Source organism: Leuresthes tenuis, unplaced genomic scaffold (assembly GCF_036924035.1).
Source record: "Leuresthes tenuis unplaced genomic scaffold, fLeuTen1.0.hap1 SCAF_21, whole genome shotgun sequence".
Classification (NCBI taxonomy): Eukaryota; Metazoa; Chordata; class Actinopteri; order Atheriniformes; family Atherinopsidae; genus Leuresthes; species Leuresthes tenuis.
Genome location: NW_027325375.1, coordinates 9,761,189 through 9,773,616, shown reverse-complemented (window position 1 = coordinate 9,773,616; position 12,428 = coordinate 9,761,189). Strand labels below are relative to the sequence as shown.

Genomic DNA, 12,428 nt, shown 5'->3' with positions numbered 1-12,428 from the left:
AAAGCTCAGCAGTTAATAGCACAGTTAGCTGCTGAGGTCCTGCTGAGGTATGTGCTTCTTAAGCTACTTTCATCTCCACTTTTATATACAGTTCAATGTGTTCACTGTGTACTTCCTTGTTTAGTTAATTAATTACAACTAGTCTAGACTCTGACCACACAGACACAGTAGGGATACCAATATCCGCTACTGACAAAAAGTTAGGGATAGTCGGCTTTTGGGTTCACGCTGCAGTGATTTTAGATCATGAAAGTAGCGCATGCGCTGGTGATTTCCTCATCTCAAACAATTTATTCAAACAAAAGACAAAAACAGAGGTGGGTAAACCAAAACAAAAATACCATTGCCTCAATAACTTATCATGTGCCCTTCAAATGGCTGAAAAATGGGCCCCATACAGGATCGTTCACGGACTCTGTATTACTCCATGTGCATTGCTCACATTACAGTACTTGGATTAATGGGTACCGCATGGGCAGGTTGCTCAAAGTGAGCATATTTTTGTATCAGGCCCAAAATACATGTGCATAACCAAAGAAACCATAACTCAGGGTGATTTGAAGAAGCAACAAAATGACCATAAAACTGTATCAAATACATATTTTGCCACAGGGACTGAAATGCAAATCCAAGAAGGCAGTGCCTTAGAGGTGCAGTATATAATCCTCTCGAACTGCACTTTTTGTCAGATGTTTTAATGTTCTCTCCATATCCTAACAGCTGTCAATAAATTTGATGGAAAAATAGGAGGAAAAAAGGTTGTCTTGAAGGTCCATCACAGGCATGTGAAGAGGTCAGATTGGATGGCCTATCAGATGCTCTTACTGTTTATTTTCCCTCTGAACTTTGTGGTAGGTCAAACCTATTCACTGTTGAGTACAGACAAGCAAACAAGCAGTCATCAAGTAAAACAGACTCCTGAGAAATGCATTCAAATGCATTTTTGCGTGTTATGCAAAAATCTATATTCATATATGTATAAGATATTGCATGCACATTTTTAGCAACCTCAAGCTCTTGACAGCTGACATCAACCGAACTGGAGTTTGGTAGTACACCCAGTTCCAAAACCGTGTAAGCTGATGTCTTAATATGGGTTAGGGTTAGGGTTATGTGTATGTGTATGTATATATGTGTGTGCATGTATGTATGTGTGTGTAGTGAGAGAGAGTGAGAGATAAAGATAGGGAGTGTAAGACTAACCTCCAGAATTGTTTCATAGGAACAGAAATAGATAACCCCAAAGTTACCATCAAGAGAACAAATAAACAGTCAAAAGAGGACGGCCTTAGAATGTAAATATGAAATACAAATAAAATAGAATTGGAATATGAAATAAAGAATGCGGAATAATCTATTTTGATAAACACCTTCATGGTAGATGTAATTGTGGAGGAAATGTCTTTACTAGGCAAATTTTATTTTTTCAGTCTAATTTATCACCTATTAGTCATTCTTGGAAATTCAGATTATTTAACGCTTTTTCTTAACTAATTCTGGCCACTAACATCCAAGATTGAAACAGTTGTAATGTCTTTTCTTAACCAATTCCAGATGTCAGAGAACATCCATAAGTTGCCCTGTGTAAACATCTTTTCTCATTGTCATTTCTGACTAATTCCGGCTGCCAAAACATATCAAGATTCTGACCAGTTAGAACGTTTTTTTTTTCGACCAATTCTGGATGTCAGCAGAAGTCTATGAGTTGTGAAGCTGTGTGCATTAATTTAGCATCACCCGTCAACAGAGCGCTGAATAGATAAAGAGCAGGAGCAGCTAGCAGACTGCAAAGTAATGGCAGAGAAAGAGCAACTTAATTTTCCACATCAAGCAGGCAATAAAAGAAAGATTTTTTATCAGAAAAGGCTACAAATAAAAAAATGTTTGGATAGAGAACGAGGTCAAACCTAGTCAACTTAATGACAGTTTTTCCACAAAGGCTACTGGACTCACAGAGCCTAGGAACTGACACCACACTTGCTGTTCTTGTGCTGAACAGGTAAAGCTTTGGTCTGTTTGCTATACAGCTAGTGCAGCTATGCAGTTACATGGGGTATTAATCAGTGACTGTATTTACTACATTTTCTGGTGTTAGCCCAAGGTTAACTAGCTGCTTTCCAGATTGAGTAGGGTGGTGTGTGTTCACACATAAAGCTGTGAATGAAACAGCTTTGAATGAAGCTCTGAGTGAAGGCTGTGAAATGCAACTGACAGTCAGCGGCTGGTTCCAAATATTTCAACAGTCCCATCGACTCATTCAAAAATCAATTTCTCTAATCTGACCCATCAATAAATTCTCCACTCTTTCCGACCAAAAAGAAACTCAAAATACCCCTGTTTCTTGTCACTTTATTCCAATGAGTTTTTTGTGTTTGCATTCTATTATGTTTCATCAACTATCCACGATAGTGAGATTTTTTTATTGAGACCTTACCTGAAACAGTTCCTATATGCACCATCTACACCAGGGATGTCAAACTCCGGTCCTCGAGGGCCGTTGTCCTGCAGGTTTTAGATGTTTCCCTGCTTCAAAGCACCTGATTCAGATTAAATTAATCTCTTCAAAAGATTGTTACATTCTGCACAAACCAGCTAATGAGGCATTGATCTGAATAAGGTGTGTTGGAGCAGGGAAACATCTAAAACCTGCAGGACAACGGTGTTTGAGGACCGAAGTCTTCTAATTTCCTGATCAATATGTCACTCATAAAGTACATTTGATTAAAGATTGTGCTTGAGCTTCCTCACAATTCTGCTAAAGGTCTGATTTCGCAGCGTATGCGTTAGGTCTGTAACATCTCCAGGCAGCCTACAGGTGCCAAAGCAAAAGAATCCAACTTTAACAAATGTAGTGGCCTAAATGAAGTGCTTTTTATAACCTTCTCAGGTCCTTGTGATGGAAACTGGTTTCTGGTTCGTTCAGAAACTTTTGTTGTACTTATTGTAAACTCTTATTGTGTATTTATAGACGCCATAAAAACCACATTTTAAGCACAAAATCATCTGAAATGAATTGACACTTTTCTCACCCTTTTCATTCATTTTCTTTGTCTTTTGTCAGCAAACACTTAAACATGGTTAATAACAATAGAATAAAAATACATCACTTAAGAGAACATTTATAAAATAGATTAATGCAGCTGGATAATTTATCCTTTTTTTTAAGTAGTTTGAGTTGAAACATTACATGATTACATGGTGTAAAAAGAAATGAATGAAACCGCAAACAAAACAGTTGCAGCTTTTGCAGTCATTACACATTAGGTCTTTACTTTAAACACAGTCTGTTTCAGTCCTTTGTCAATATATCCTTTTTAGAAATTTCTCATAATTCATCCAACAATGAAAGCCACAGTGTGATTGGTGCAGTCTTATGGTCTCTTCAGTCCAGCCATGAAAGTGAAGTGCACACATCTAAAAGAGGACATTTTTGACAGGATACATGTGCAGCGTAATGAGTCAGTTTTTTTTTAAACTATGCTCAAGTTAAACCTTTTCAAATGGATTGTGTAACTATATAGTTTAGTTCAATTCACACATTTTCGACAAGCTGATGTGGTGGAAGTGCTCCGAGTGGCATACTCATTCAAGACAACCTGCCTGCAGAGTGGACACAGAACCTCAGAGACTCTACAGTTAAAGAGTCCGCAATGTCTGCTTGCTTTCTACACAGTGCCAAACTCATTTTGAATGATAGAATTTCTATTTCATCCCCATCTGTTTTTATGTTGAAACTACAAAAAACCTGTTGGCAACTAAGATCTTTCCAGTGATCTAAATTTTGTTTTCCTCATCAGACCAGTTTATTTGACTGCATTGTAATGCTACATTCATGCGCTTCAGGGGTTTTATATACCCAGTTTTAAACAGCTGGACCTTTAAGGTGGCTGCTAAACAGCATTGCAATTGTACAGAATGTCATTTTCTTAAACAATTAAGCCTTTACAAAAACAACAGGGGGAACTTCTGATGAAAATGTGAGTCTCACCTCTCCAGAGGCTATGATTATCTAATAAATGTGAATACAAAATGTCTGTATTCTGAGAAATGTGCTTATTTTCTTCATTTTTGAGCATAAGATTGAAAATTTGGAATAAATGCACACAATTCAGGCCTTAATTATGAGCAGCCAAATTCAGGGGGGGTTCCAAATTGCGAGAGCTTGGGACATCAGGAGGCCTCCAACAAATTGTGGCTGCAAAGAGTTCAAAGCTAAAAAAGATCGAGTATTAGAACTAATATGATCAGTTAAGGTCATTTTAAAACGTTTTTTCTTTGTTTTTGTCTCAACAACCTGCTACAGTTACAGCACATAAAACAAAAAAGTCACTTAAAATAAACTGATATTCAAATGGTGTGACGCTCCCAACTCTGAACACCTTTTTCAAGTGTTTCTGCTGTTTCATGTATCAATGCAGGATTATTTTATATTCGTGCATCAGTCTGCTGCTACACTGCAAACCTAAATCTATCCAATTCATCCATCAGAACTTATTCATCCAAAACAGATTAATCATTATCTCCTGAACTTGTTGATTATTACGTCTGTCTTGAGGTTACGTTTTCATAGCAGATTGTTTTTCTTTCAGCAAGATTTTGTAAAAACGAGGCGTGTTTAAGGTAAAGTGTGTTTAAGAGTGTCTGTCTCGAGGTGAAAAGTCCAAGGCCATTTCCTTCATGTTGAATTTCATGGGAAAGAAATCTAAATATGTCTGAGGCCACATTTTTTGTTCCAACAGTATGCAATTGAATAATTTGCTTCTCAGCTATAATCATCCAAAACAATCAAAGAGGGCTCACTGATTCCTATGCAGCTTTTAAACATTTTTTTAAGATTCTTGGGGGGAAAAATCACGTAATTTTGGGAAAAAATTATTGGCCTTTGGCAACACCCAACAGGAAAATGCTCCAAAATATTGAGCCAAAGAGAAGAAGTAATGAGTGATAGATCTAAATCAACATTTTGGAGAAACATAACAGGAATCCACACCTGAATTCATCAGAACATGTGAAGGGAGCTTATGACCAGAGATATGACAGCAAAGCCTTCCAACCTCAAAAACCTGGAGATCGCTGCCACAGATGAGTGTTGTACATCTGTGTGACATCAAATATTTCCCCTTTTTCAGTTTCATCCAGTGTTTTAGATCGTTTATGCAGTTGATTATTATTACAGCAAAAAGTCTCTGCGGGTAATCCATAATGTTTCTCTTCTGCTCCAGCTGGTCAACAGAGTGAGTTTGTAGTAGTATAATCCCCATCGTGACAATAACACCTTCCACTGATACATGCCTGAAGTGGGAAATCATTCAGCCTCCATTATTGGCCGACATCAGTATTTAAAGAAGGATGATGGTGATTATGCAGCAATGTGAAATCCAGCTGAAAGAGCAGAATGTCTGTCATCACTGGATCCCGTCTGAAACACAGCAGACAGAGCGTTTGAGAAGCACATAAAAAACAATTAGCATGCATGAAAATCAGATGACTGAGAGGGCTGAAACGCACCATTGTTGTCATCTGAATCAGTAGCTGCATCGCTGTGCATCTGTCGCAGTTCCTTGTATTTGATTTCCACGTCCTGGAGGCACATCATGACAACAATGCTCACATTAGTCCGCACGCCAAAAGCGTGAGGGAGAACGGAAACATGCTGTCTTAATGTCTTACTGCATGCAACCAATTATGGCCTTATTTGACATTTATCATTCATTCAGATGTATATTTACAATGACGTTTCATCCATTTAGTTGAAAGTACATCTGTTAAATCCCACTGCGTGATAAAGGTGAAATGGTTTGAGATGAAATATCTCTTTCCTACGAGAGACCGTGGAGGCCCACAGCTTCAAAGCTGAGCTATAAACTATGGAGCCTCACAGGGTCAAATGGGCTGAGAAAAACATTCAGACATATCAATGACCTAAGGGAACATTTTGATAAGCCAGGCACATGGATCACAAAATATGTCACATTAAGTTAGCTAACTTTGTGTTAAAGTTACCTTAAAGAAAGTGTTTAAGTTTTAAATAGACCATGCAGGCACATACATGCTAAATAGTTCCTCACATTTGATCCTTGCCTTGGTGTTCAATGAGCAAAACAACAGTGGGGCATATTTTTAAAGATGCAGTGTGCAGTAATAGATTAGTGATGCTTGGAGCATAAATATCAGTTAATCTCATTCATCTCATGGAGGCATCTTTACAAGCATCTGACCAAGCAAGCTAAGTTATTTTCATATTCAAGATCACAGGACTGATGACCTCCAGCTAAGAATTCCAACTAAGTATCGCAATTTTCACTTATTTTTTGGTAATGATTACACCAACCAGGCGGAGCAGATTCAGGCTTTACACTCTGCTCCACTAAAAGTATATGTAAGGTGTCTGACCTTTACAATGAAAATAAATTCATGTCATTCGAAGAACTTAAAACCACATGTGATATCCCCACAAAGCACTTTTTCAAATATCTCCAGTTACTAAGTTTTCTAATGTCTAAATAGGGTAATAGTTTGGAGCTACCACCTTTATCTACACTGGAAGACATCATTTTGAAGCCTCTTGAACACAGGGGGCAGGTGACCATATTATATAATCTATTTATCAGCAAGTGTTAAGAATCTTCAAACAATATCCTACAGGCCTGGAGGATGGACAGAGGCACGCTCTTTAGTACAAACCCAAATAGTAAACACACACTCCAAATTACTACAATATAAGTGGTTAAGCAGACAATATGTTATTCCGGCTAGATTATAGTGCTTTAATCCCAATATTCCTGACACGTGTATTTAATGTAATCTTCAGCAGGGGGTCACTGATTCATTGTATGTGGGAATGCTCTCAGATTATTGGTTTTTAGGGAAAGGTTCTGGATCCAATCAGTCGTATTATTGTTAAAGAGGTAACCTGTAACCCTAAAACGTACATTCTAAATATTTATCCAGATGATTTTGTCACTTCTGACAATGAATATTTGTTTACTTGAAGCTAAAAGGTGCATTGCCCGCTCATGGAAGCATCAATTAATCGGTGGAATTTCTCAGTGGTTGAAGGGAATGTCCTTTAATTTTGCCCTTGAGAAGATAAGTTATTTTACTAAAAATAAACTGGATAAATTTTGGAAAATTTGGTATATTTTTTACAATTATTTGGCTGTGTTTTTTTGGTCTGTTTGTTTGTTTTTCTTTATCCATTATCTACTTATTTACGATGCTCTTGTCCATTATTTTTCTTCAATATATTTGCCTTATCTTGAAAATACAACAAAGAAATGTTTAAAAAAAAAAAGAATCCACACTGTGTGTGTGTGTTTCAATAAGGAAGCGGCTTTAAAAGCAGCGCCAGCCGGGAGTTCACCCCCTGAAGTACCTTCAGATACTGCAGGTCAGCCTGCAGGAGGCGCAGGTGGGTCATCAGCTGCCTACTGAGGTTGGGGCCACCGCTCCCTGCCTGTGAAGAGGAGGACAGCAGCTTTCTCATGTCGATCCCGATATCAGCTGCAATATCATCACCAGCGCTGCTCTCCTCAGAGGCACCTCCAAAATCCAGAACCACAAAACCACCTGGTTGAAGATGAAAAGCAGTTGATGAGTTACAAAACTATTAAAAAATGTCAGTGCCTCAGTATAGCATTCCCTTACCATTACGTTCAGTTGTCTCAGACAGCCCTGTGAGAGCAGAAGACGCCCGAGGGTTGTCTTTTCCTAAACTTTCCGATGCATTGCTCTCATCACATGCAGCAGAGGGTCCCTCGGGGCTCCCAGGCAAAGAGACACTCAGCTGATTTCCAGAAGAAGTGCTCTGCTTATTCTCCTCTGTCTCCTCTGTCTCCTCTGTCTCTCTGCTCATCAAGTGTGTGAAAAGAGCTTGTTTCAGAACTGCCACTGAAACAGAATAAAGAACGGCTTCGTTTATGCATGAAAAAGTCAACACACAAGCTGTTACACATTTACAAGGGAAAACAAAACCAGCGAAAAGCACCTGCAGGATTCAACAAGGGGAGGGAAATGAGAAAATACAAAAGCTTACACGTTCGAAGAGCCTCTTCAGCTTTGGAGGAGGGGATGTCAAACAAGGTGTGCTCCTCGTTTTCGAGTGCAATGCCCTGACGAGATCCTTCCTGCAGCAGTCTGTCCGCAAGCTGCCCATCAAGGAAGGCCTCCAGTTCTGCTTCATCCACCTCCTCCTCATCTACCACTGGTCTGCCTGCAACAGCCAGCTCCTCCTCCTCGTCTTCTGATTTCAAGCCATCAAAGGGGTTAATAGGAGCTTGAACGTCAGGAGAAGGAGCAACTGGAACAAAAAAGATTTGAATTCGCAACGTATCAATCTACCTGGAAGGAAACATTTCTAAAGACATATTCTAGCTAGTTTGTCAATCAGGTGTAAAATGTTCCATATTCAGAGTTGAATAATTAAAGAGAATCATCAACTACAAATTAAAAACGAGCTGAGTAAATGGAGATGTAAAATTTGTGTTGAAATTATTTTACACTAAACCTGACAACACAGACTCTGCCTCTCATTACATTTTCATACTTCTTAAAACCGTATGTTATTAAACTGAATGACCTCCTCATGCCCCACAGATACCTGAAGAATGGATACTTCCACTTGACGTGCTGGTGGGCTCAATGCTCTGTTTGGGTATCTCGTGGTCCATAATCGCAATAGCATCCCGCTCAGCTCTGAAACACATTCACACTGTAAGAAAAAGTAAAAAATAAACAATATCATCAGTGAGCACAAGGGCGGTATGAGTGGACTCACTCGGACTGAGCTGGAGGCGTGTTACTATGGTGAGGTTTGGCCTTCACGGCGTCAGCACACTGCGTGATCAGGCACTGCCACCTGGAAGGACAGAGGTGACACACAATGGGGTGAGAGACACGTGAAAACAGACAACATGAGGCTGCGTGATGGGCTTTTGGTGAAACACTCACGTTCTCTGGTCAGAAACCGTCTGAGCCATCAGCTCATAGATCTGAGCCCCATTATCCGACATGGACAGAACGAAAAAAGACTTGTTGTCTGATGAGGTGAAAATTGTAAATAGGAGATAAAAACAACCAAAATACATTATGTTCACTGTTTACACAGAAATAATCTATGCATGCTTTGAATATTAAGAGAGAGCAGGACCAAGGACCCCAAGACTCAGCCTTAGCATGCTAACATGCTCACAGGGACAATGCTGACATGCCAATGTTAGCATACATGTTTACAATAAAAAGTGTTAAAAATTGACTAAAACCTAAAAAAAAAACTACTAAACTTACTTAAAACCTAAAAAACAGCTATGTCTATTTGTAATGCCATTCAAACATTTCACTTCATTTAGTTTTTTTATGGGAACAAGACTGAAAAACAGCTCTATGAGCACAGCCCTCATCCCAAAACGGATATTATGACTATGTGTCTGCCAGTGTGACAGACTCATGTGGGGTGATGTAAGTATTGCCATCAGAAGATGTCCACAATGCTTTCTGCAACTGTTCCTTTATTTTATCAATTTTCCAAACCCGCTTCATTCTGCTCAGGGTCTATCCCAGCTGCCATAGGGCGAGGGGCCGGGTACACCTGCACCAGGTTTCTGTGACCATGTACCTGGCAATTTGTACACAAATACTTATCGGCTCCTACAAGTATAAACACAATGCTTGTTTCGGATCATTTTCCGAGAAACATTTTTATACAACTTTATCCACACTGTTAATTAATGGGACGCTTAGGTGAAGCTAACCCAAATGATGGCATGATAAAAACTTTCTCTTCGACTTGGCCGTAACCGCTGAGCTTTTTATCAGACTTAAACCCTGATTCATCCGACTAATCTTTATCATGCTGCTGGAGCGGTCACACTTCTCTCACACGCATTGGCTGTGGCTCCTACTAACAAACACCTTCTCCACAAACTCCTGCAAAATATCTAGCATTGTGTCACAGCTTCCCATGAAGTACTTGCTGACTTAGCAAACAAAAATAGTTCAGAGATGCTTCACAGTGACTGCAGGTCTTACCAGTGGCCACAGGGCGAACCAGGACAGTGTTGAGTTTGATGATGGGGCTGAAGATGTGCTTGGTGTCAGCAACGCTGACCAGATTCTTGCCATGAAACTTGAGGACCAGACGCTCGTCCTGTTTCTGCAGTAAAACCATGATGTCCTCCAGGAGGATTGTGTAGAGCTCTGAAAGCGGGATATACAGTAAGCGCTGTACAGTCTAACGCCTCTTTTCGTGCTTTGACCCTTTTTTTTTAACAGGCACTTGTCTGTTTCTATTCATATCAGTCACAAAATTACACTTAACAGAATTTAAACTGTATCTTTAAATCAATTCTCATATACAGATGTGTGTGTGTATGTGTGTGTGTGTGTGTGTGTGTGTGTGTACCAATTGTCTTGTCTTTATTGACTTTCCAAGAGAGAGTTCCCTCGTGCACCATCTTCCTCTTGGTCAGATCCAGATTCTGCAAGAGAACAATCAACTTTCATTCTCCATACAACAAACAGCACAGCTTCATTGCAATCGCCACTAAATCAGCATCTCATGCAATGAAACGTAGTATGATCAGCCGTCACGATGAGCTCCACATTTAGAGCATCAGAGAAAACAAACATTGCCGTCTCTCACCCTCAGCTCCAGGATCACAGGGTTTTCACTCGGTTTGAGAGACGAGAAGTCTAACCTTCGCTGATACTCTTCTAGCCTCTGTTGGGACAGAACACAACCCATTAAACACTATTAATTGAACTGGGGTTATAAGACGTAACGACATATATTATGTGTGCACCTGTTTGTTTTCAGCCTCTTTTACAGCCTGATTGACATGGTTGAGTATCTTTTTACAACACTCGCCAGCTTTCTTCACCTTTTCCCTTTCTTCGCCATCCTCTGTGGGAAGAACCAACGTCATTAACAGCTCCATGAGGATAGAGCACAAAAACTACTTTCCCTGGCAAAAAACACACGCAGTCATAGTCATACCCGTGTATTTAGCGATATTGTCCAGAAGGAGTGGGTACTTGGTTACTCTTTGCATTTCTACAGGAATGATGTCTTTCAGTTGTAGCCTGCGACACAAACGGTTGCTCTCAGCTCCCTGAGGAACAACAATGAAGAAGAGTACGTGAAATTAGGAGCGTCAATAAAAACCTCTGTGGCATGTGACAAGAGAATACAGTGGCTTATTATCTCATGGAAATAAATTCAAATTAATTTAGAAATTATTATGAAAAATTACGAAATCATAGCTGTTCTGAGTGAGCAGCTATGATTAGAGTCTGCATCCTGCCGTAAGAGTCTTGTCCTGACCTGCATGAACAGGTTGAACCTTTGGTCTTTCCTCTTCCTGGTCTTGATGAGCTCCAGTGCAGACGGCTGGTTGCTGCAGAAAGTTCCCACCGCTCTGTTTATCTTCTCCTCTTCCTCCCCACTGAACTGAAATCAGCATAAAGACAAAGTAAAATTCCTGTTTGAGGCACTTTAATGCTGCTACAGTTTTGATACGACACGTTGTCATTTTAGTTTATTAATAAAATTCCATGATAATACAGTCAATGGCTGCAAAGATATTCATTTAGTCAGGAGTTTAAACGTTTAAATGTGGATGTGAAAAACTTAGTCTCTCAGATGTCCAACCTTACTGGTATCACATTGTTCTGTTTCTTGTACAACACAAAAAAAATATTCTGCAGTTTGGTGACTGCAGCATCTGTGGAAACATGTCCTCTAATCTGCCTCGTGCATCAGTGGAAGCCAGTCTTACCCAAGCCAAGAGATCATCTCCGATCTGACCGATCACCGACGTCTCACTCCTCTTCCTGATTGCTGTCATTTGTTCCGTTACAGAAACTGTGGAGCACAGTGAGAGGAAACCGCGCTGTCATCAGTGGGGGTTCACATTTTCGCTCTTTACATCTTGCTGTGCACAAGCTGCACATGCACTGACATTTAATGACAGAACCCCAAATCAGAAGAAGACCCTGCTGTTGTGGAAGCTGCACTTTTTCTGAACCACTTGAGACCTAAACTGTCCTGTCCCTGCTCTCAGACTCTCCAAAACAAGGCTGCTTTCCGTCACCGATTGTTGTCAAATCATTTCACTCTGGCAGTGCCTTTTATTCCATCAGTGGGAGCCTTTGAACTACTGCTCTGACTTATTTGTCTGAAGTTCTTCTCTGAACGTTACCGTACGTAAGAGCAAGGGGTTGATATGAAGCATGAAGGATCCCTGATCTTTTTTAATAAACTTCCCGACAAATACTGGGGGCTTATCTTGGGGTGGGTATGTGTGAAGATAATATCATATGGGTGTGACAAGAGTGGGTTTTTGTGAAACTGCAGCCAAACTGCAAAGGTCCAACAGGATCCACTTTGTCTATATGAGGGATAAGAGTGTAGAAAACTGTACACTATCTAC

At 39.9% G+C, this 12,428-nt stretch overlaps 1 protein-coding gene across 3 annotated transcripts in view; it reads right to left on the bottom strand.

Moving 5' to 3' along the window:
- Positions 1 to 2,864: 2,864 nt before the first annotated feature.
- The window catches only part of LOC140279493 (rho guanine nucleotide exchange factor 12-like), a 41,258-nt gene continuing 31,694 nt past the window's right edge, over positions 2,865 to 12,428 (bottom strand). For all 3 annotated transcript variants that reach the window (XM_072374635.1, XM_072374637.1, XM_072374636.1), the window contains 15 exons: positions 11,775 to 11,860; positions 11,321 to 11,446; positions 10,994 to 11,108; positions 10,800 to 10,900; positions 10,640 to 10,717; positions 10,400 to 10,475; positions 10,027 to 10,194; positions 8,950 to 9,037; positions 8,777 to 8,857; positions 8,600 to 8,694; positions 8,036 to 8,299; positions 7,648 to 7,890; positions 7,376 to 7,569; positions 5,509 to 5,581; positions 2,865 to 5,419 (listed from right to left, as the gene is read on the bottom strand). In XM_072374635.1, the coding sequence (XP_072230736.1) occupies positions 5,406 to 5,419; positions 5,509 to 5,581; positions 7,376 to 7,569; positions 7,648 to 7,890; positions 8,036 to 8,299; positions 8,600 to 8,694; positions 8,777 to 8,857; positions 8,950 to 9,037; positions 10,027 to 10,194; positions 10,400 to 10,475; positions 10,640 to 10,717; positions 10,800 to 10,900; positions 10,994 to 11,108; positions 11,321 to 11,446; positions 11,775 to 11,860 (1,802 nt within the window). In that variant the 3' untranslated portion in view covers positions 2,865 to 5,405. The remainder of the gene's footprint in view (positions 5,420 to 5,508; positions 5,582 to 7,375; positions 7,570 to 7,647; positions 7,891 to 8,035; positions 8,300 to 8,599; positions 8,695 to 8,776; positions 8,858 to 8,949; positions 9,038 to 10,026; positions 10,195 to 10,399; positions 10,476 to 10,639; positions 10,718 to 10,799; positions 10,901 to 10,993; positions 11,109 to 11,320; positions 11,447 to 11,774; positions 11,861 to 12,428) is intronic.